General features: G+C 39.3%; 1 protein-coding gene across 3 annotated transcripts in view; it reads right to left on the bottom strand.

The window, feature by feature from the left end:
- The window catches only part of SESN3 (sestrin 3), a 74,244-nt gene extending 53,668 nt beyond the window's left edge, over positions 1 to 20,576 (bottom strand). For all 3 annotated transcript variants that reach the window (XM_063305882.1, XM_063305883.1, XM_063305884.1), the window contains exon 1: positions 20,392 to 20,576. In XM_063305882.1, the coding sequence (XP_063161952.1) occupies positions 20,392 to 20,514 (123 nt within the window). In that variant the 5' untranslated portion in view covers positions 20,515 to 20,576. The remainder of the gene's footprint in view (positions 1 to 20,391) is intronic.
- Between the last annotated feature and the right edge of the window lie 315 nt (positions 20,577 to 20,891).

The raw sequence follows: 20,891 nt of genomic DNA, 5'->3' as shown, positions 1-20,891 counted from the left end.
ACAGAGAACCTTCACAGGAGAGAGCAGAAGCCTGAAAGTTGATAATCAGAAGCCAATTCTTGAATGGCCAACTGAGGAGCAGCAGCCATCACCCATTCACAGACTTCCCCATTACAGATCTTCCACATTTCTATTTAAATGGCAGTAATATTTCTAAACCTGCATCTTTCACTCCTGGCCCATCTAGATTCACATGCAAAGGGTCACCTTTTTGGGGGAGATGGGCGATGCTAATAAATTTGAAAAATAAATAAAAGTTCTAAAAATTTGTGATGTGCTACATGGCCAACTTACTTCAGTTCCAGTTTTTCGGAAGATAAAGTAAGATGCATGGAGAGAAGACATGACTTTCTTCAGGTAGTATGATGAGGGAACAATGAAAGGAATGTCTGAATTGCGCAATGAGGGGGGTGTTTGTGCAAAAAGAGAAAGCATCTATGCACACACTCACACATAATGCTGGCTAAAGTAAATGGGAATCAGGTGGTACCTAAGTCAAGACAGAAGACAGCTACCTTTGGGGCCAAGGAACAGTCATGAATTGCTGATGTAGTAGATGCCAGCTACAAAGGAAGTGGTTTGAAGTAGGAAGAAAGGAACAACAGTATGAGAGAGGAAACAGAGCACCAGGAATTTCTTATATGAAACAACTGAGCATCAAAGTACAGGTAAAGACTAGGTGGCAATGCTCTAGAGCTCACCTTTTATAAGCTTCATCTCTTCTGTGGCTAGAAAGAAACTTTGTACTCTACAATGGTGTTCTAGTCCCTACTACTGGGGGCAGGGACAATTTGTTTGAGATCAGAGTTTTAAAACCACAGACAGATTACTAGGAGAGAAGCCAGCCTTTCACACTGAAGCTTTAAAGACCAAATTCTTTAACCTGGCTTCAGACAAAAAGATGATTAGCAGCAAAGGAAGCACATAATCCAGCTGCTATACTCTCAACCAGTTTCAAGTGCAGGATCTACTTCAAGGGCATGAGTGTGTTCTTGGCGAAGTTCCTGCCCCCCAAAATGTTGGGTTGTAATCTCTAGAACAAAAGAACACAGACAGTTAATCTGTACCTGTTTTTCTCCTTCAAGGCTGAAGGCAAGTTTTTTTTTTCTGATCTTATTCTTGTTTTCTAGTTGGACTGAGTTTGTTAACTCCCCAAACATTTTGTTCCTTGAGAAGGACTTTGCTGCAAGGGCCTCAATTATCACTCCAGAAGCCAAGAATCTGACTGTACATTATAGGTGGACCCTATTCTGCCTCAAATTCTGCTGCTTAGCTAGTTTGTTGCTAGCCTTAGTCATCTGGCTTCTGTCCAGACTTCTGTGTGGTGATCACAAGTCTGTATCATCAAAGTTTGGGCAATGGCAGCGTAGCTACAGCCCTGGCTCCCAGAGTTGCTGCTTCATGGGATTGTTTGGTCCATTCTATGTTCTGCTGGGTCTGTGAGCACCATTCCTTCCTCCCTGTCACTACCAATTCAAAAATCTGGACTATTGGCTTGTAAATCCTAGGCATAGGTAACCATTTCATGATCTCCTTGGGTAGGACAAAGACCTTGTTCAGCAACGTGGAGGGTGCCCTGGGCTTGGCTGGTTTCGCTCCCTCCTTCTTGATGATTTCTATGAAGTAATCTGAAAAGAGCACTCTGAAGTCCATGTTGGGATCTGAAGGGAATATTTGCAGTTCCTTAAAAGACAGTGTAGGGTTGCTGGGCCTAGCTCTAGGTTAAGCAGCTTACCAAGCAACACTGAGAAAAAGGCTGCTATTGAAGACCACCTGGAAGCTTCAATTAGTCCAGAATGCAGAGGCCTCGTTTTTGGTTGGTTTAAGTTGGAATGTGCACATGACAGCAGTGCTCTGGGCTCTGTATTGTTTTTCTTTTGGATACCTTGGTTTTCATGAGTAGGGAGAAAATGAAGAAGAGTAGGATTTTGGAAGTAAGGGCAGTTGGTCCCCCTCTCTTCCCACATGATGGCTTCTGTTGTCCATGATCTGGTTTCAGGATTACACGTAAGTCAGTTCTGCAGACTGCCTCACTCAGGAGGGGCAGGTAAAGGTAAGTTACCTGAGAATCCCATGCTCTTTGTGGATAAACTTGGCCTGATGGAGGCCTGCCCTATGTTGGAACAAGCAGACCATCTCACACCTCTCTTGCTTTTCACTCAGGGTTCACCATCCCCCTCCTCTGCCAAACTATGCCATTTCCCTCTGTTATGCTGTCAGTGAAGTAGAGGGAGATCTGACTTGCTAATCCACAGAGTCACTGGATGCTGCACCATCATTTCCAGCCTCAAGACTACTCTGGTTTTATAGAGGGTCATTGCCACTATTCTGACTAGTGTACAGCTTGTTGGCATTCAAGAGGCCTTTTCTGGCTGCTTCAGGGCTGCTGAGTTGGTGCTGCCCAGTGCCTCATAAGTCATGGAAGGATGGATTCCAAATGGTCTTCCAAGGGTTTGCAGGGCTTGTTGCCAGTGCTCTTTACCACCTTTGCTTCTCCAGCCTCAGCTGGCTCTGGTTTTATTTCTTCCCTCTAGTCCTTTACAGATCCCATAAGCGCATAATCCTGCCTCTCAACAAACCGAAAGCAAGTATATCGCATGCACTTCTTATACATTGAGTTATTTCTTTTTATAGCACAGCATAATTATCAATGATGGACCTGTGGTGTCTTTCAAAGCAAGACAAGGGCAAGTTCTAGGCCAGCCCTGTCTCTAGTCAGGGTGAGACAGAAGCCACACATAGACGATCTTTCTGTTTGAGAACCGCTGGTAAATCCAAATTCCTGAGCTAATGTCTATATAGTAGCAGTGCTGGCTTGTTGCTAACTTGCACCTCATTTACTCACTTCCTCCCAACTAATGATAGACAACACTGTTGAGAAAGCTGCCTAATTGAATGAGCAGACAGACAAGCAGGCAGACAATTCATGCCATGCATTCAAAACAACTATCCTGCATGTGTTGCTCTGCCCATAATACATGCATTGTAATATGCACCACTGCATATTGTACTGTACCATTTGTCTGAATGGGCAGCAAACCACAAGAGCAGTGAGTGAGTGGCAGCAAGGGGGACTAAGGTGTTCTGCCTGGCTGGCCCAACGCTTCTTGAACTACTCTATTTTCCTTGGGTATGAGTGAAGATGCTTGCCTGCTACTAGTGTACCTGTCTATATGGTTTTTTTATATGCAATGGGAGCAAGAGACCATCCTGCTTGTCTCCTCAAGCACCAGAATGTCTTGGGTTGGTCCTGAGCAGACTGTGCTGGAAAAAAGCTTCCTTCATCTTACTTCAGGCATTTGATTCTCTTTCATGTTCATTAGCATTATTGTTCTTGTCTCCATTTGATATACATAAGCTCTCCTGTTTTTCTTCTCTTTCTCAACATTTATCCATGTGTGAATGCTCAGAGTATATATAAATAATACATGCTTCTTCCAAGTAATGCATCGTCTCCAGGGATATCACTGAACTCCCAGTGGTTTTCTGGGATATTAAAAACCTAGGAAAAACATCTGGCTTGAAAGATCTAGGATAGGTAAGACATAGAACAGCAATGCAGCACTCATCTCCATGGAAACACAGAACAATTATACAAACAACACAATTAAAGCAGACACTTTTCAATCTTTTGGTAGAATGGGTTGTTTGGAATTAAGACATAACATTACATCTGTGATTTCAAGACAGCAATTTACAGAATAATTAGGAGACTAGCAAGGACCCAAAACTGCCAGGTTCTGCTAGATGTGTAAAGAATGAAGAATCTGCCTTAATCTAAAATTACTATTATTTGTCCTGGGTTTTTGGAAGTTTACATTAATAAACTTGAGATCTGGGGACACCAAATCCTAAATAAAACACTTTTATTTCATCTAGCATTACACACATGGATGATTATTCATAAGTTAATCTCAGAATTCAGTAAGAATTGCCTGTGCTTGTTTAAATCCATGCAGAAGAGCTGATTCATGTAAACACAAGGTCAGGACAATGAGCCAAGCTGGGTTCAGAGATGGCTATAATAGTCATAGTTTGATTAACCATGAAACACAATATCTTGGTTTGCATAGTATACTAAGCTAATGCCAAATAACCATGTTAGGACCTGCTGTGATGTGCAAAACTGATTTCTGTATGTATAGTCTGAACTATTATGTCCCTAGGCATTCAGTTATATTGTTAAATGAAGAATTTTCCCTCTACCACCATCTCCTGTGTGGCCCTTTAGATTGTATTTATAATTTATTTTTATGAATGCTATTACGGAACTCTTAAACTGGGCCCAGGAAAGGTTCAAGTGTAAGTTATTAGTTATTATAGTTTAAAACACTAGACAATTGAAACACACAGTAGATCTACAAGAGGGCATGTGTTGTCCAGCTCTGCTACAGCCCGAGGTAAAGGATGTTGCATATACAATATTTCAGTATTAGGAAGGTCAGAAGAATTTTTAAAAATCCACTTGACTTCCCAGTTTTACAAGCAAGAGAGGGAAGATATGAGAACTGACTGTGAGCTGGTGTGCTCAGCCTGGCAGCCTTCCAGGCAAAGCATGTTGACCCACCCATTCAAAGCCAGATTTTCAGCCCAGCAACTAGAATGACAGCGTCCCTTCAGTTGTTTACTCTTATCCCTAGTGGAAAGTAGAAGCAGAAGTTAGAGCCAATCCCCCACCCCCCAGACTGCTTGGATAAAGAAAGACTGTGTATGCCTTGCAACTAGAAAGACATACTGATTTGTATCAAAACAAAATGGCACATCTCAAAATAGCCAACATCCTTGTAGAAGGACCAGACACTCCTATATTACTTTATGAGGTATATTCTAAATTCATACAGAATAACCAAATGTAGCTCCCTGCTAACAAGTGTTCCTTGTGCTAATGTACGACATGATCCCTCATTTCACCTTCCAAGCAATTTCCTAAGGATGGAGGCACACTTGTGCTCACTTATTTTCATATAATATTGGGAAGGAAAATGTTGGTCCAGCAGGCATATGGACGATTCATGATGATATTAGCTCCTATGCAATAAATTTAAAATTGGAAAGCACCCAACGAACTCTGAGGCTAGATTAGGCTAGATTAGAAAAACGGTCAGTGCAAACACTGCAGGAATGAAAAACATATCAAGTAATATAAGAATACATGAGCAATTGATAAAATGACTTAATCCTGTTTTGGAAATTTTTAATGGATCTCAACCTGAATTAATTCAAGCCCATCTTCATCAGACAAAACAGGCCATGCTGGGCATATAAGGAAGCTTCAACTGTACGACAGCCATCAACTGTGCCTTCACAATCAGAAGATGTATTATAAGGCCTACCTCAGCTAGCAAGAATGAAGTTATTAAGGAGGGTGCCTAAATCTAGCATGTTTATGTATCTATACGATTCTTGGCATCTCAACAAACCCTGATTATGGACTCATATGTAAACACTGCCTAACGGTGTCAACATGGTTATTCTTCCTTTGAACCTAATGAAGTGGATAACATGACTGTGATAGCAAAAGTTAATACAATAACAGTGGAAGTAGAATCATTTAAAGGCTGCATAAAAGCTTGGCTTTATGGCATGCAGGTTAAATAATTGCAAAATGAAGAAAGGTAAGAAACACGTATGAAGGGAATGTCCAAAACAGAGGCAAATGATATTATTACTCTTCTAATGTTTGCTTAATAGAAATAGAGTTACACATACTTCATTACTTCAAATAATTAAAACACAAACACAACACCATAGCTGCGGCTAACTAGGAGCAAACTGCTCTTTGTCTAACGAGACAGGATCCTTGGTGTCATGAAGTACTGCCACTTGTCTGCTTTTCATGAAACATTAAAAATATCTGTTTAATTTCCAGTAGAAGTTTTGAACCCCATAGAGTAAGATCTGGCTACCCACCTCTAAAGAGTCCCAATAAAGGACAAAAACTGTCATGCAGTGCCTCCTGGTGATCAGTGTAACTGAAAAACACCACACAGGATATACTTTGTGTAAAAATAGAGAAATTCCCCCCACCTCCAAGAGGGCAGGGGGGTAGAAGAGGGTTATAACATAATATAACATCTGTATCTCTGAGATCTTAAGGGAAGGTGGATTATATATACAATTTTGAGAACATTTGCAGAAGGAAGCACACCAAGTTAAGATAGCATTCCCACCTTCCTGTGCGTTCTTTATCCACATCACAACTGAGGTTTTGCTTGTGTTGCTCAGAAATTTAAAAAGTGAGATTATTGAAGAAAGAAGTGGACTGAATACATACATAAAAAGATACACATTGGTCTCTCTTGTTCATTATTTAAAAACATGGTCCGTTCTTCTGTAATTACTTAATAGTTCTCAGGACTTGTTCTACTTGGAAGCCTTGGCCCATGTTTGGAGAAAGACGACTTCTCCATTTGAGAGATGGGGGTTTCCAAGCCAATCTGATTCCAAACCAGTTAGCTGTCTTTTAGAGCTGCTTAGAGGTTAAGAAATAAGAACACAACATTGTGACTTGCTAAGTGAAACTGAGCAGCTTTCAACCAGGGCATGAATTCAATAAAAGGCAATCTTTCTTGACTGTACTATATCTACCTTCTGGCATCCAAATATACATTGCTTTGGACTATGAGCGATCACAGCCATGTCAAGGTCCAGTCCACATAATATGAAGACATGTGCAACAATCTTTAAATGGTAGCTTCTATTAATAAAAATAAACTTAAAGAGGAAGTGATTTTTCAGCAGAGAAGCAACATGAAAGTTGTGCTTAACCTCTTCCCTTCTAAGGCTGACTGATTCAAATCAAGGCAATTTAAACCATGATTCAAAATTAGTATTTAAAAAAGAGCTGATTTAACTAATTCTGCATTGCTTGAAACTAATCTGCCAAAAAACAATTCTTCATTTCTTTCCTAAACAATGGAGCAAATGTCACCGCTAAAAATGTTTATTTAGGGGGACATATTATTTGTACTTTTTTCATTTTTTACAACCAAGTCTTGTATCTTTGTGGCACTGTATATTGTGCATACTTTTTTAAAAAAAAGTATAGAGAGAACGTTTGTAAACTAGTTCCATTCAGAGATTCTTCTTTACAACTAGTAAACATGTAAGTTCATAAAATATAGAAATTCAAAAACCTACACAATGGGTAACCTACATGTTCGACTGCACTGATTCCTTCTAGAGAGTAACTGTACAGTTAATATGTTCATATTTATGTTTAGCATTAACTAAGTTATTATTTAACAGAAAGTTGGCATATATTTACACATGTGCTCATTGACTTTTACATACGGTTTTTCCATGGCAACTCCCTTCTCACTGGTTTCCCAAAGTTTCATTTAATACTGAAATCTAGAAAAAATCAGAAGCTATATGTGGCAAATTTATGGAGAATTCCATCTCCCCTTGCCAGAGGGGAGTGAAATAAACGTATCCAAGCAAATAGTGTAAGCACATTGGGAGATGAATGGTATGGTTACAACAAGTCATTATTATTCAAATCTATGTGGGATGAGAGACATGTTCCAAAGACAGATGCTGTTAGTCCAGAGGTAGGAGGGTTGTCACCCTCTATCTGTTTTTTGTCTTCAATTCTGGTCTATCCCAGCTATGTGACTGCATTGTGGCTGTGGTAACAAACAGCACCGCATGCTTATCTTTAAGATGCAACAGGATGCATATGCACACAGCTTTCTGAATGTACACCTGTTTTAGACATTACCCAACACAGGGTGCCACATTCAGAATATGAAATACTGCCAGATTTTTCTTTTTATGCAGATCTTACAGCGATGTAAATGTGGATTTCTCAAACCATTCCAAATAAGAAAACTTGAGAAAAGCTTTTATTTTAGTGTGTTAGATATAAAATCTGATCAAAAGACTGATACATGATAAGTCTATTCAAACATGCAGTGGAAATACGGGCCAACTGACACCTACTACTTGACTACAGTTTATTTCTTATTTTCATTTGTAATACTTTAGTTTATTTAATTCAATTGTTCTTTGAAATTAGATATGATTTGGTCACTGACTGCAATAAAGACTTGATTCTAAATACTCAGTGGAAAAAAGTGGGAAGAAAAGCAGGTCACCAAGGAATAGGACATACAAGTACCCCAGATTTGTAGACATTTTATTTTTATTTATATATTTATTTATTACACATATTTACAGTAACTGCCCAAGTCCCAAGATTCTAGATGGTATCAGGAAAGCTATATCTTGTGGAAGATGCTTATAAAAAGTATTTCTTGGGGCATGTTCAAAAGGAAGGGAAAGGAAACATTATGCCCGTTGCTCAGTAAAGTTCAGAAAATAACAACAGGTAACATTGAAAAAGCTGACTTATTCAACTTCTCTTTTGGCCTCAGTCTTCACTGAGAAGAGGTTATACTGTATATTCTATTGAACAACTGCAGAAAATCGGTTGAAATTGCAGAATTCTAGCCCAAGCCTGATAGAAAGATCAAGGAATTCCTATAGATAAAATCTCCTAGGGTAGCTAGATTATATTCCGGAGTACTGAAATAGAACTAGCTGACAGTCAGCACCTTTGAGGAATTCTGGAAAAAGGACAAAGTACTAGACTCTGAAGGGGAGTAAATACTGTTATTTCCAAAAATGGAAAAGAAAAATCTAAGGAAAAACAGACAAGTCAGTCTCACATTGAAATATTCTAGAGCAGAATGTAAGGTAATTGATCTGTAAATACCCGGAACACAATTCAGTAATTCCCAGAGATTGGCAAAGATATATTTTGTCCAATTATTATTACATCATATTTTGTTCAGATACTTCATCAGTAGATAGTGGAAATACTGTAGATGTAACATATCTTGTTTTCAGCAGGCTATCTGACAAAATACATCATGACATTTTGATTAGCAACCTAGTTAAGTATGGGCTCCATGGAATGCCTACACAGCAGATTTACAGAAGTCCTGGAAATCATAGAGGATGATAATCTATGGTTCCTCATAAAGCTGGAAAAAAATATCAGCTATGGTGCCACAGGATTTTGTATTCTTCCACATTTTCATTATTGACTTGGGTGAAACAGAAGGCATGCTTTGGGTGCAAATGCTCATAGTATCAAAGACAAAAATGAAAAATGAAATCCTGATAGCTTAGAAAACTGGACTGAAATGAAATTTAATAGAGACCAATGTAAATGTTTTCATGCAAGAAAGAGAAATCAAATGCACAAATATAGAATGTGGGATATCCAGCTTGGTAACAATATGTGTGAAAAAGGATCTTGGAGTTATAGGTGATCAGAAGCTGAATATGAGTTTGGCTGTCAAATGGAGAAACGCAGTTTTCAGCTGCAGGACCTGAACATAGTTTCTAAATCATGGGAAGAAAGAGTTCCACTTTATTTTGCATTGGTCAGACCACACTTTAAGGATTCAAATAAACTAGAACAGGTTCAGAGAAGAGCAATGGGAGTGTTCAAGGGTAAGGAAATGAAAACAAACAGAAGGAAGAGGAAACAAATAACAGAATTAAGGTAAAAAAGAAAGACTAGTTAAACGCTATGAAAATCTTCCTAACAATAGCAGCAGTTCAACAATAGAAGCATTTCTGACTTTCAAGCTCATTACATATGTATAAACAGAACCAGGATAGCCAGCTGATGTAGTGGCCCAAATAACCCTATTTTATGATTTTAGAAACACTGAGGGAATCAAGACGGGTAAACTCTAGAACACCTACCCACTCTATATAAAGGGGCTTTACATCTGCACCACTGATTACCCTTTCATTTATTATTTTCTTATAGTTTCACTTTCACCCACATGCTCAATTAAACAAGGGTGCCACATCTATTTTAATAGCTTTTAAAAAATCATTCTGGCTACTTTCACAAACAATTTTCTAGTTACAGCTGTCATAAAATGTTTTGGCAGAGATGCAACATGAAAACAAGCAGCAAATTAGTGGTGAATACTTGAACATTTAAGCTAAGTTCTATAACAGAAACACTCCTAAAACAAAATATATCATGATTCCTTCAAGTCAGGTATGAAGGCTACACTGTAAAATATTTGGCAGCATTCTTAAAATCCTCCTCAAAACCACAGCCTTCTCTTAACAGACATTTAATCAGTTAAACATGATGGAATTTCTTAGCTTACTTGATCAACCACTCAAAATGCCTCTTGAAAAATAAAAGGATGCCAGTATCTCTCTCCCACAATACCTACTTGATTTTTAAAAATTGTTCAGTTCTTGGCAAGAACAACTTTACTTGGTTAGACAACATCCTGGCAAACTGATGGTGGCCTAAGATGACTTCATTGTTTGAAGCCATGCAGTCACCTACCACTGCTGGTCAATACTGAAGAAGACTATCCATTTTCCACAGACATTGAAGAGAATATGCCCTGTTGCTTCAATAAAACTTCTTACTGGAGAATTTTGCTAGAAAAAAAATGATTCAGTGCCCTACAAGGATTGAAGGACTCTGGACTGTTGGGGGAAAAAAAATGAGAAAAGTGATAGAATAAGAATTACAAGCTACAAGGTAAACACTGGTTACCCTTGGACTAGAATGGCAAGATTAGAAGAATGGAGAACCTCAACTTTCCCAGGAGTGAGAAAGTTAAATAAAACAACTATCCATTGCTTATTCTCTGTCTGCCTTGGAAGGTGGAAATGGGGGAAGGTGGAAATGGGAGTTGTTCATATCACATTTAAGATACATACCTAACACTTTTCAGCAAAAAATATGAAGTATGAATGTGAGAAAGTAGTGTCATAAACACAACTATGCTCTAATGAGGTATACTGATTAGAGGCACAAGACTATAGCTTCCATTTTGTATATGCATACACAGTGGAACATTTATGTAATATATAAACTCACTTACCCCGCTTCTGGAACTTGGAAGTATTCTAGATGGAGTATGAGAACCATAGAAATCAAGTTGGCAATGCAGCATAGCTATGAATAATTTGTTCCAGATTTATAACTTATGCAACACACAGTGGGCTATGAGATAGGAACTTTAGGGAAGACATCCAGAATCCCACCCAAACACAGTAGGTTTGGCTTACCACATGTTGAGATATACTACCATCTGAAAAGGACCACTATGAGATTATAAAATCCAGAATCTAAAGTTACTACCTATATACACTGCGTGCACAATTATTAGGCAAGTTGTATTTTTGAGGATGAATTTCATTATTGAACAACTACAGTGCTCTCGCTCAGTCCAAAATGTTAATAAACCTCAAACCTGAATATTTAAGGAAGTAAAAGTGAGGTTTTGGCTTTCTTAGGAGCATATCTATGTGTGCACAATTATTGGGCAACTATTAGTGTGCAGAATTATTATGCCACTAAACGAAAAACAAAAATTCCCCCATCTCACTCATTTACTTTCATCTGTTAAAGTGAGAATAATAAACAAACAACTCAAAATTTACAAATAAACATTTTTGACATTTCAAACAAAAAATTAGTGACCAATATAGCCACCCTTCTTTGCAATAACAGTCATAAGCTGTCCATTCATGGAGTCTGTCAGTTTCTTGATCTGTTGACGATCAACTTTTTGTTCAGCAGCAACCACAGCCTCCCAGACACTGTTCAGAGAGGTGTACTGTTTTCCTTCAGCGTAAATCTCCCGTTTGAGAAGGGCCCACAAGTTCTCAATAGGGTTTAGGTCAGGTGAGGAAGGGGGCCATGTCATTATTCTTTCATCTTTGAGGCCTTTACTGGCTAGCCACGCAGTGGAGTACTTCGATGCATGCGATGGAACATTGTCCTGCATAAACATCATGGTCTTCTTGAAAGATGCAGACTTTTTCCTGTACCACTGCTTGAAGGAAGTGTCTTCCAAAAACTGGCAGTAGGTTTGGGAGTTGATTTTGAGTCCATCTTCAACCCGAAAAGGTCCAACTAGCTCATCTTTAATAATACCAGCCCATACCAGTACCCCACCTGCCCACTTGCTGGCGTCTGAGTCGAAGTGCAGCTCTGTGCCCATTACTGATCCAGCCACAGGCCCATCCATCTGGTCCATCAAGAGTCACTCTCATCTCATCAGTCCATAAAACCTTCGAAAAATCTGTCTTCAGATATTTCTTGGCCCAGTCTTGCCGTTTCAACTTATGAGTCTTGTTCAGTGGTGGTCGAGTTTCAGCCTTCCTTACCTTGGTCATGTCTCTGAGCACTGAACACCTTGTACTTCTGGGCACTCCAGGTAGGTTGCAGTTCTGGAATATGACAGCACTGGAGGATAATGGGTTCCTGGTAGCTTCACGTTTGATTCTTCTCAAATCTTTGGCAGTTAATTTGCGTCTTTTTTTCTCAACACGTTTCTTGCGACCCTGTTGACTATTTGCAACAAAACGTTTGATGGTACTGTGGTCACACCCCAATATCTTAGCAATTTCAAGAGTGCTGCATCCCTCTGAAAGACTTTTTACAATTTTTGACTTTTCAGAGTCAGTTAAATCTCTTTTTTGGCCCATTTTGCCTGAGGAAAAGAAGCTGCCTAATAATTATGCACACCTTGATATAGGGTGTTGATCTCCTTAGGCCACACCCTTCCTCATCACACAAATACACATCACCTGATATGCTTATATCCAATAAGCATTCAGGTTTATACAGCTTGGAGGTGGAAAATATGCATAAAAATGATGATACGGTCAAAATATTCACTTGCCTAATAACTGTGCACACAGTGTACTTTACTCTTCCATCTACCCTGAAGTTTTCATGGACAGCATTAGTCCACAAGTAATGTCCAAATGGGAAACCAATGACTGCTAAAATTATACATGGAGTAATTCTAAATAACAACATGACCAAATAGACATATGGTACTAATGATATACTAGATGATATACAAATCCCATTGGCCAAAAATATATTTTAATACAATTAAGTTAACTTTGGGCAGGAGCCAAACATTACCTTATTAGAATGAGTGTCGCCTGATGTCTGTCCCAGTCTTCATAACTTACTTTACGAAGCAAATACACTCATTTCACTAATTAGATTTATAGCCTGCCTATCCTTAAAGTACTAGGTGAACACAGATGTATCATCACTTTTTAATGCTCACAACAGCCCTGTGAGGCAAGACATGATTATTACTATTGTACAGATGGGGACCAAAGAAATGAGCAACTTTTTCGAAGTCAACAATCAAGGCAACTGGAAATACTTGACAGGTAAACCTATACTCTGGTAACTCACTAGCCATTCAGCAAGAATCCCCATTTGTTCCTCTGATGGTCCACATGTAAAAGCTGATAAAGTGTGGATGATACAGCTTTTGTTAAGATAACAGTAGCAGCAACAGCTGTATAGGTAAATTCTCCTCTGAGATGACCTCAACTCCCTGGGTGCATATTTATAGATATGTCCATATGATTTACTTGGCAACAGTACTGAAGTGGCTTGCCATTGTCTTCACCCAGGATGGTTTTATGACTTTCCAGTCTAGCCTACTGCCCTTGGTACTTTCTGTTGGTCTTCTACTAAATATTAAACATGTCCAGCTCTAAACAATTTTTTGAGATCATCCAGAGTCAACTATGTGCTCTAGTCCCCAATAATTTAGGAAACAGTTCTTCTTTGCATTATGTCCTGCTAGGTTCTACTGTTGCTGCTAAAAATACTGGGGATTGCTGCCACAGCTAGATTCTGACAACCCCATAAATGTTTCCAGAAAGAGAGACATATTAGTATGTTAAACATAACAAGTCTATGTCTACTAACACATTTGTAATTCATTTAGAACTATACTGTTTATTTGGAGATATTGAAACCAGTGTGGTGATTCTGATCACTCCAAAGAAAGAATTTCAAAAGATTTCATCTTTTCCTTATTAATTAGATCTTGCACTCTGTATGAGTTATTGTCTTTCCACTGGTCATATTTCTTTGCACAAAGTTATTTGTGTAAACCATTTGGGAGTCCTGCTCCCTCAATAAAAGCAATCTAGCCCTAAAGAGATTTAATCCAGATGTAGCCCAAGTTAAGCAGCTATCTTGCTAATAGTTAAAATTTGGTACTGCCAGTCCACCTCGTTTGTTCTAGCCTTGTAAAAAAACTTGATCCTCAGCCTTTTATTAGACCATATAAAGTTAGTTGTCTCTGCCACTTGTTTAATATCTTGCCTTCAATTTTTTATTAGAATGTTTGGATATAAGAAGCTTCAGCCCTGGCAAAATATTTATTTTTACCATAGCAGTTCTTCCTAACCAAGACATTTTTAGCCTTTTCCTTCTTAGGATATTTACCATTAGACTTCCCAAATCTGGGAAAAAGTATTCTTTACATTTTACTTTCTTGCCATATCTTCCTTGCTAATAGAAGGGAAGTAAAAATAATGCCAATAAAATAATTTAAATTTAAAAATATCTTATTTACTGTTTGCTTGTCTTTTTTAAAACATCTAATAAAGCTTTTCAGAAACAAGAAAAGGCAAACAAAGACTAACCCTAAGTTCATAAGGTATGGTTTAAAGCAATGCTGATCAATTCAGCTGGAAGACAGGGCAGCCTATAATGTCTGCTGTTGTAGAGATTGACCCTATCTCTAATTTATGCAAATATTTCATATATTCTATGTTTTAAAAGATTACCAGGATTGGACTGGTAAATTTTAGATCTGATAATCTATGGATGCAGTTGGCCTGCCCTTAAATTCAAAATAATCTTGGTAAGGATAATATTTCTAAAGTTCCCTCATGAAACAGTGAAAGAGGGTAATGGCTATCTGAAAGCTGCAAAGGTAATTATAAACTTGGCTAATAGCATATGTTTGATTCAAGTATATTTAGGCCATGATGGAGAATCTGGTCCCCCATATTATAACTCTTTGTATGTTTTATCAGTGGCCACATCGGCTGGGGCTGCTAAAAAACTTACTTTAGCAACACCTGGAAGGCCATAGATTTCCCCTGCCTGATTCAAGCAGAAGTCTAATCTCAGAAATTAAGCAGGTTGGTCCTGGTTAGTACATGCGTGGAGGATCACCTGGAATTCCAGGAATATTGGCTAACCTGGGGAATTAAAAAAAAAAAATCTGAAACAAGGCAATGGCAAACCAGTTCTATAACACTCCTGAGAAAAATGCTTGCAGTTTTACAAAATTCTTAGGGTATGCAAGGCTTTCTCTCAAATAAACATGCAGAGAATTTTACCTTGACAAGCAGCAACAATGAATATGTAATTCACATTATAAGCCAGTTTGAAAATATTGTTTTAGTTCTAAGCTTCCACAATGGGTTCTAGAAACAATAGTTTCTTGTGGTGGTCTTGATCCTTGTTATGATCCTACAGCGTCCCCTCCCCCTGCCAAGTTTCTTGACTGGGAACCAAAATTTATGTACCATAAAACTTTCCACAGAAATAGAAGACAAAATGCTGAAACAGCACTGCTACTTATTTTTCATAGGATGCCTCCATGCTCATTATCATTATGCAGGTTGGCTCATGTGGGGAAGTGTTGAAGAACATCTACACTGGAATAGGCAAATTGTGGCACTGAGATATTTATGAACTACAACTCCCACAAAGTATTAGCCACTACTGGAGAATGCAGGAATTTCTAGTTCAGCAATAGTTCAAGTTTCCTACCCTGATCTGCACACTGATTTCTAAGATGAAATCTGAATCAGGGACTACCTGATTCACAGTTCCATTCCATCCTCTGTGAGGTGGAGTTCATTCAAGCCAGGAGACCTCTATTGAAGGGAGAGCTCAGCCAAGGTAGGAATTCAGCTGTATTTTTCTGTGCTTCTCAAGTCCATGAAACTTCTCACAAGTTACAACAGAGAAGGGGGGGGGGAGATCAAGTATGATGTGTAATATGATCCAAGAGTTCAGGAGTGTGTGAAGAGCTAGAAACACATACACGCAGCAAACACATACATTTGTTAGCATAGAATACAGTTTCTACGAATCTAAAGCACTCACAGCTCTTTTTTTCTTTTTTAATGCTTTATCCCTACCCCCATGCCTGTTTTCCAGAGCCAAACCCTTTGGGAGAACGGAAGAGAGAATTCTACGATTTCATGGCTTGAAAAACAACTTTGACTGGCACTTGGCCTCACAGAGGAAGGAAAAAAGAAAAACAGCTTTGGGACAAAGAGCACAAATATTTGAGCTCACTGACTTACGTGTTTCTTCGTATTTACGAGAGAAATCATGGTGCAAAAATATAATTAGAAAGAGGTTGCCAAAGCGAGACTTGGGGTTCTCTCTCTCTCTCTCTCTCTCTCACACACACACACACAGACACACACAGAGCAGAACAAAGGCAAACAAAACTTTTGCTGTAAGTTGATGCTTTTGCCCAGCTCAGCAGTTTTAATTCATTTGCACTAGACAAATAAAAAACATCAGCTAATGCATTCAATTAGCCACACGCACTAAGAGATAAACTGATCAGAATATTGCTAAACTATGGATGACTAGGATGTTAATATGGTTAAGAATACACTATAAGAAGTTTGGTTTTCTCCAAGGGTAAAAGCAGATATTAGCAGAGTTTGGGTGATTGTCCACAGGTTTATAAACTACACTTAAGGAGCTGGGAACGAGCATTACAGTCAAGTACTCCTCCTTATCCCTTCCCCTTGTGTGCCCAGTCATTACTTGGCCTAGATTCTGACTTGTGTTAAGCTAAAGTCCCCACAGGAGTTTAATTGGAGAGCTTCAACTTCATGCCAGTTTACAAGCCAGCATACACAGCCAGGGTTCTTTTCTTCCTGAATGTTAGTTTTTAACACTGTTTTCACCCTGCCTTTTTTCCACAGAGAAGTGGAAAATAGGCTTAATTAAAAGAAAGGAAGGCCAAGATTCACTAATGAATTTCATTGCTGAACAAAGTTTGAACCAGTTTCTTCTATCTACAACCCACATTTTAATTACTGTAACATATTAACTGCTATTGCCAATTAATGGAATACAGTGCTGATGCAGTTGCAAGGACTTCTACCTCGGCTTAACTTGGTAAAACAATGAAAGTGTATTTTGTTTATTTATTTGATTTATATCCTGCCTTGTTCAGGAGCTCAAGGTGAGTACATAGTGTTCGCTTCTCGTCAATATATATTCTGTCACACAAAAGACTGCAATCCAAATAAGGCATTCTTCTGAATAAATTTGCACATGGGTGCACACAATGATTCAAACCATCACGCTAGGCTCACAGTTCCCCTCCATGGCACCCACCAGGCTCCCTTCCTACGTAAATTGTTTTACAAAAAATAAAAAGCTTACATACTGAAAACAAAGTGTCAATCTCTGTCATGATTTTTACTTATAAAAATGCCTTTGTACCCCAGAAACATGTTGAAGGATACAGTCCAGTGATTTGATGCAGGTATACAAACCTGCTGGAAAAGCATAAATGTTGCATATAGCAGGAGCCATATAGATGATCCTGCTGTGAGGTAGCAAGGTGTTTGTTAAATCAGTGACTTACAATGGTTTATGTCTCCTTCTGCAGTCATTTTATGAACAGAAAACCCTACTCACAAGCAGTTACTCTGGAAGAATGCCCACCATGTTCTTGAAATTCCAGCTGTGACCACCATCCCCAAAATTTTGAGGCCTGCTATGCTTAGACATGATTTTGTTTACCAAGGTTTACCAAAGTTTACTGAATTGGCTTGATTCATAAAACACACTGACATAAACCATGGTTTCCAAGGCATTAGTGACTGGGATCATATAACCATGCTAAGTAAAAACCAATCACATTGTGGCTTAGCCCACTGTTTGAACCAGACTGATAGTTTCAAAATGCAAATTAAAATAAGTCTTTATGTACCATCTACATGGACAATTACAGGCATGTCTTCTGACCCTTTTTCTTTGGAAAAAAATGGGAAATGTCTCTTGAGGCATTTACAATTTACAGTTAATCCCTTCCAGACATTTAAAATAATGGATCCATTTAAATTCAGGGCAAGTTATATTGATTGGGTAAGACAAATCTATGCATACTGCCTAGATTTCTGTTTCTATGATTACATAAAAACACAAATCTAGGCAGTATGCATAGATCGTCCAATCAATTACAGTCTAGAAGTTTTTAATAAAATGATTTGATTATATGCCATCAAGTCAGTGTTAACTCTTAGCGACCACATAGATAGATTTTCTGCAATAATTATAGTGCATTAATTTGGGCACAGGAAGTGGAAAAAGTCACCTTTACTGCCATTAATACAATAACCATATTTATACATCAACTAAGCCACAGTCTCCTTAACTATGGTTTACTGAACACACAACTCAATTCATATACTATATGATGGTTCAGACAACAAGCTAAGCTATAATATGGTTTGCATTGTTGTGGTCTAGTGTAATGTATGTACCCAGCCAATGACATGCAGGGGGTAAGGAATGTACGCTTAAATTGTATATCTCAACACAACAAAGGTATCACAAAACATTGGTGGAGCATAACCAGTCAGCAACACAAACATTCTCCAAGACCTCTGTTGAAAACAATATTTAGGAGGACAGTCTGATTGTACCAACCTCACTACACAGTCATTCCTTACTTTTTCAATTTTATTCTTCTATTAGAAGGGATTTTATTACTCTAATAGATAAGATAGGAACAATCAATACTGAAAATTATATCAGTCCTTTAGTGTCCTTTGTTAAAAGTTTTATCACAAGCAACACCTTAGTATTTTCTCAAAGCATATTCATTAGCAATAAGTATATAGTGAAGAAAGAAGGCCAAGGTGAGAAGAATATAGTGAAATGCCCATACATACACATACATATGTATATGTGCTAGGGATAAATTGATAGTAGGAGACAGTATCTATAGAGTCAAAGCTTTGAAAGGGGAATACACAATCCAAACAAAACAGAACTTTGTCACAGTATTTGTTCTGAATCTTTTCAAGGTCTTGAACCTCCGGGGAAACAGGGCAGAGTTGAAATAATCAGAAGAAAAGCAATAGTGTAGAAAACAAAATAAATGCAGCAATACAAAAATTATACATAGTTATTTAAAAAAATGAATACATGTCAGTTAAGTCTCCCACTGAAATTGGTGGGATTTATAAGTGCTTATAATACTAGATGATACATATATAGATATGTATTGACAATTTTCAATACAGCCTTCCCCATCTTAGTCCGTATCAGGCAATAACAGAAACTGTGGTCTATCTGGAGGGCACTAGGTTGGTGAAGGCTGATTCTAAGTTATTAAATGAATCACAGTACGATCACAAAAACCTGCAGATCATGAATCTGCTGTTTTGGCATTTGGACCTATGACACAACAAATATCGTTTATCTTTCAGTGATGGAAGTGCAGACAGCATTGCAGTGTTAACACTTATTTATCCATTATTTATTTTGGTATTTTACTGCAGAATAAAGATTACTAGCATAAGGATTACTAGCATTCACAAAGACTCAATTCCTACATCCATATTTATTTACAGAAAGCCCTATATTCTAGCTGGATATGAAGTTATCACTGAGAGATGATTAAACAAAATTCTTCTCCACTCAGGTTCTGATTTTAATGAACATGATTATCTACGATATTTGTTCCTGAGCACCATGCACAATTTTATTCATGGCTGTTTTTCTTATGCATCATCAAAAACTCTTTTCCTTTAAATGGGTTAGGTCTTAATAGTAAACCCCTGGAACACATTTTGGGAAAAGGCAAAACCAGAAACACCACATACAGGAAAGGCACAATGGGGATGCAAGATACATAACATTAACAATACAGTATGGATAATTTGCACAGCATGCAATCAGCACATAATTTGATGCAAAATTACTAGGTGTTTATATTACCTGTGTCTTATTTTATGTCCCTGTACTGTGGGAAGATATACAGGTAAATGCGTGAGTGTACATTTATTGCCATAAAAAATTATACCTAGCAAGCTAATATATGTATCTCTCTCTCTGTATAGATATATTTCTCATGTGTGTGTGTGTATCTGAATGAAGCAGCATAGAAGCATTTGTAATAAATTTTATATATATATATATATATATATATGTTTGTGTGCATCTATTTATAGATTTTTGAAGAAATCAATGCACAACCCAAGATACAAAAACAAAAAAACAAAAAAACCCACCGGTTATTTTTTTGAGAAGCAGATTTATACCCAGCTCACCCCATCACAGACCTTCCGAGGAGGTGTGGCCGGAGCGAAGCAGCCAGACCGCCTTCCCTCAGCCTTTCCTCGGCCGGATCCCCCCAGAGGCGCCGAATCCGTCATCCCCAGCCGGTGCCGTGGATGAGGGAAGCTGTCGTCCGGCGCCTCCGGAGGGGCACCGGCAAGAGCAGCCAAGCCCCAGGCGGGGCAGCCCCCCGGCGTGGCGGGGAGAGAGGGCAGACCCACCTGCCTCAGGACTTTCCGGCAGTTGCTACAGACCCGGCGGCACTCGCTGCGCCCGTGCCCGCTGCTGTGGCCGTCGCCGGGGACCGTCGGAGGGCACGACGTGGCGCCGCTGCCTCTGTTCATGGTGCAGCGGCCGAGCGGGGGAAAGAGGGAAGCGGCGGCGGCGGGCTCAGCGTCCGCTTGTCTTCAGAGCCCGGCGGCGGCGGCGGCGGCGGCGGCGGCAGCAGCCCAAGCAGAAGCGCCTCCGGCCGCCGCCCCCTCCCCCGCCCCTTCCAGCGCCGCTCGGCTTCCCCAGCCCAGGAACAGCGGCTTCCATCCCCTCGCGCACACCCCTCTGCCGCGGCCAATCGCCGCGCCCCGGCCACGCCCCCTCCCTGCCCGACCGGCCAGTGGCAACGCTGGCGGAGCGCGAGCCAATCGACGCGGCGCTCTCCCGTCCTCATCTCCGGGCAGTCTCCGAGTGAGGGGCGGAGACGCCGAGGAAGGGGGCGGGGCGAAGG

Source organism: Candoia aspera, chromosome 5, assembly GCF_035149785.1.
Source record: "Candoia aspera isolate rCanAsp1 chromosome 5, rCanAsp1.hap2, whole genome shotgun sequence".
Lineage (NCBI taxonomy): Eukaryota > Metazoa > Chordata > Lepidosauria > Squamata > Boidae > Candoia > Candoia aspera.
This window is presented reverse-complemented; position numbering and strand designations above follow the sequence as displayed.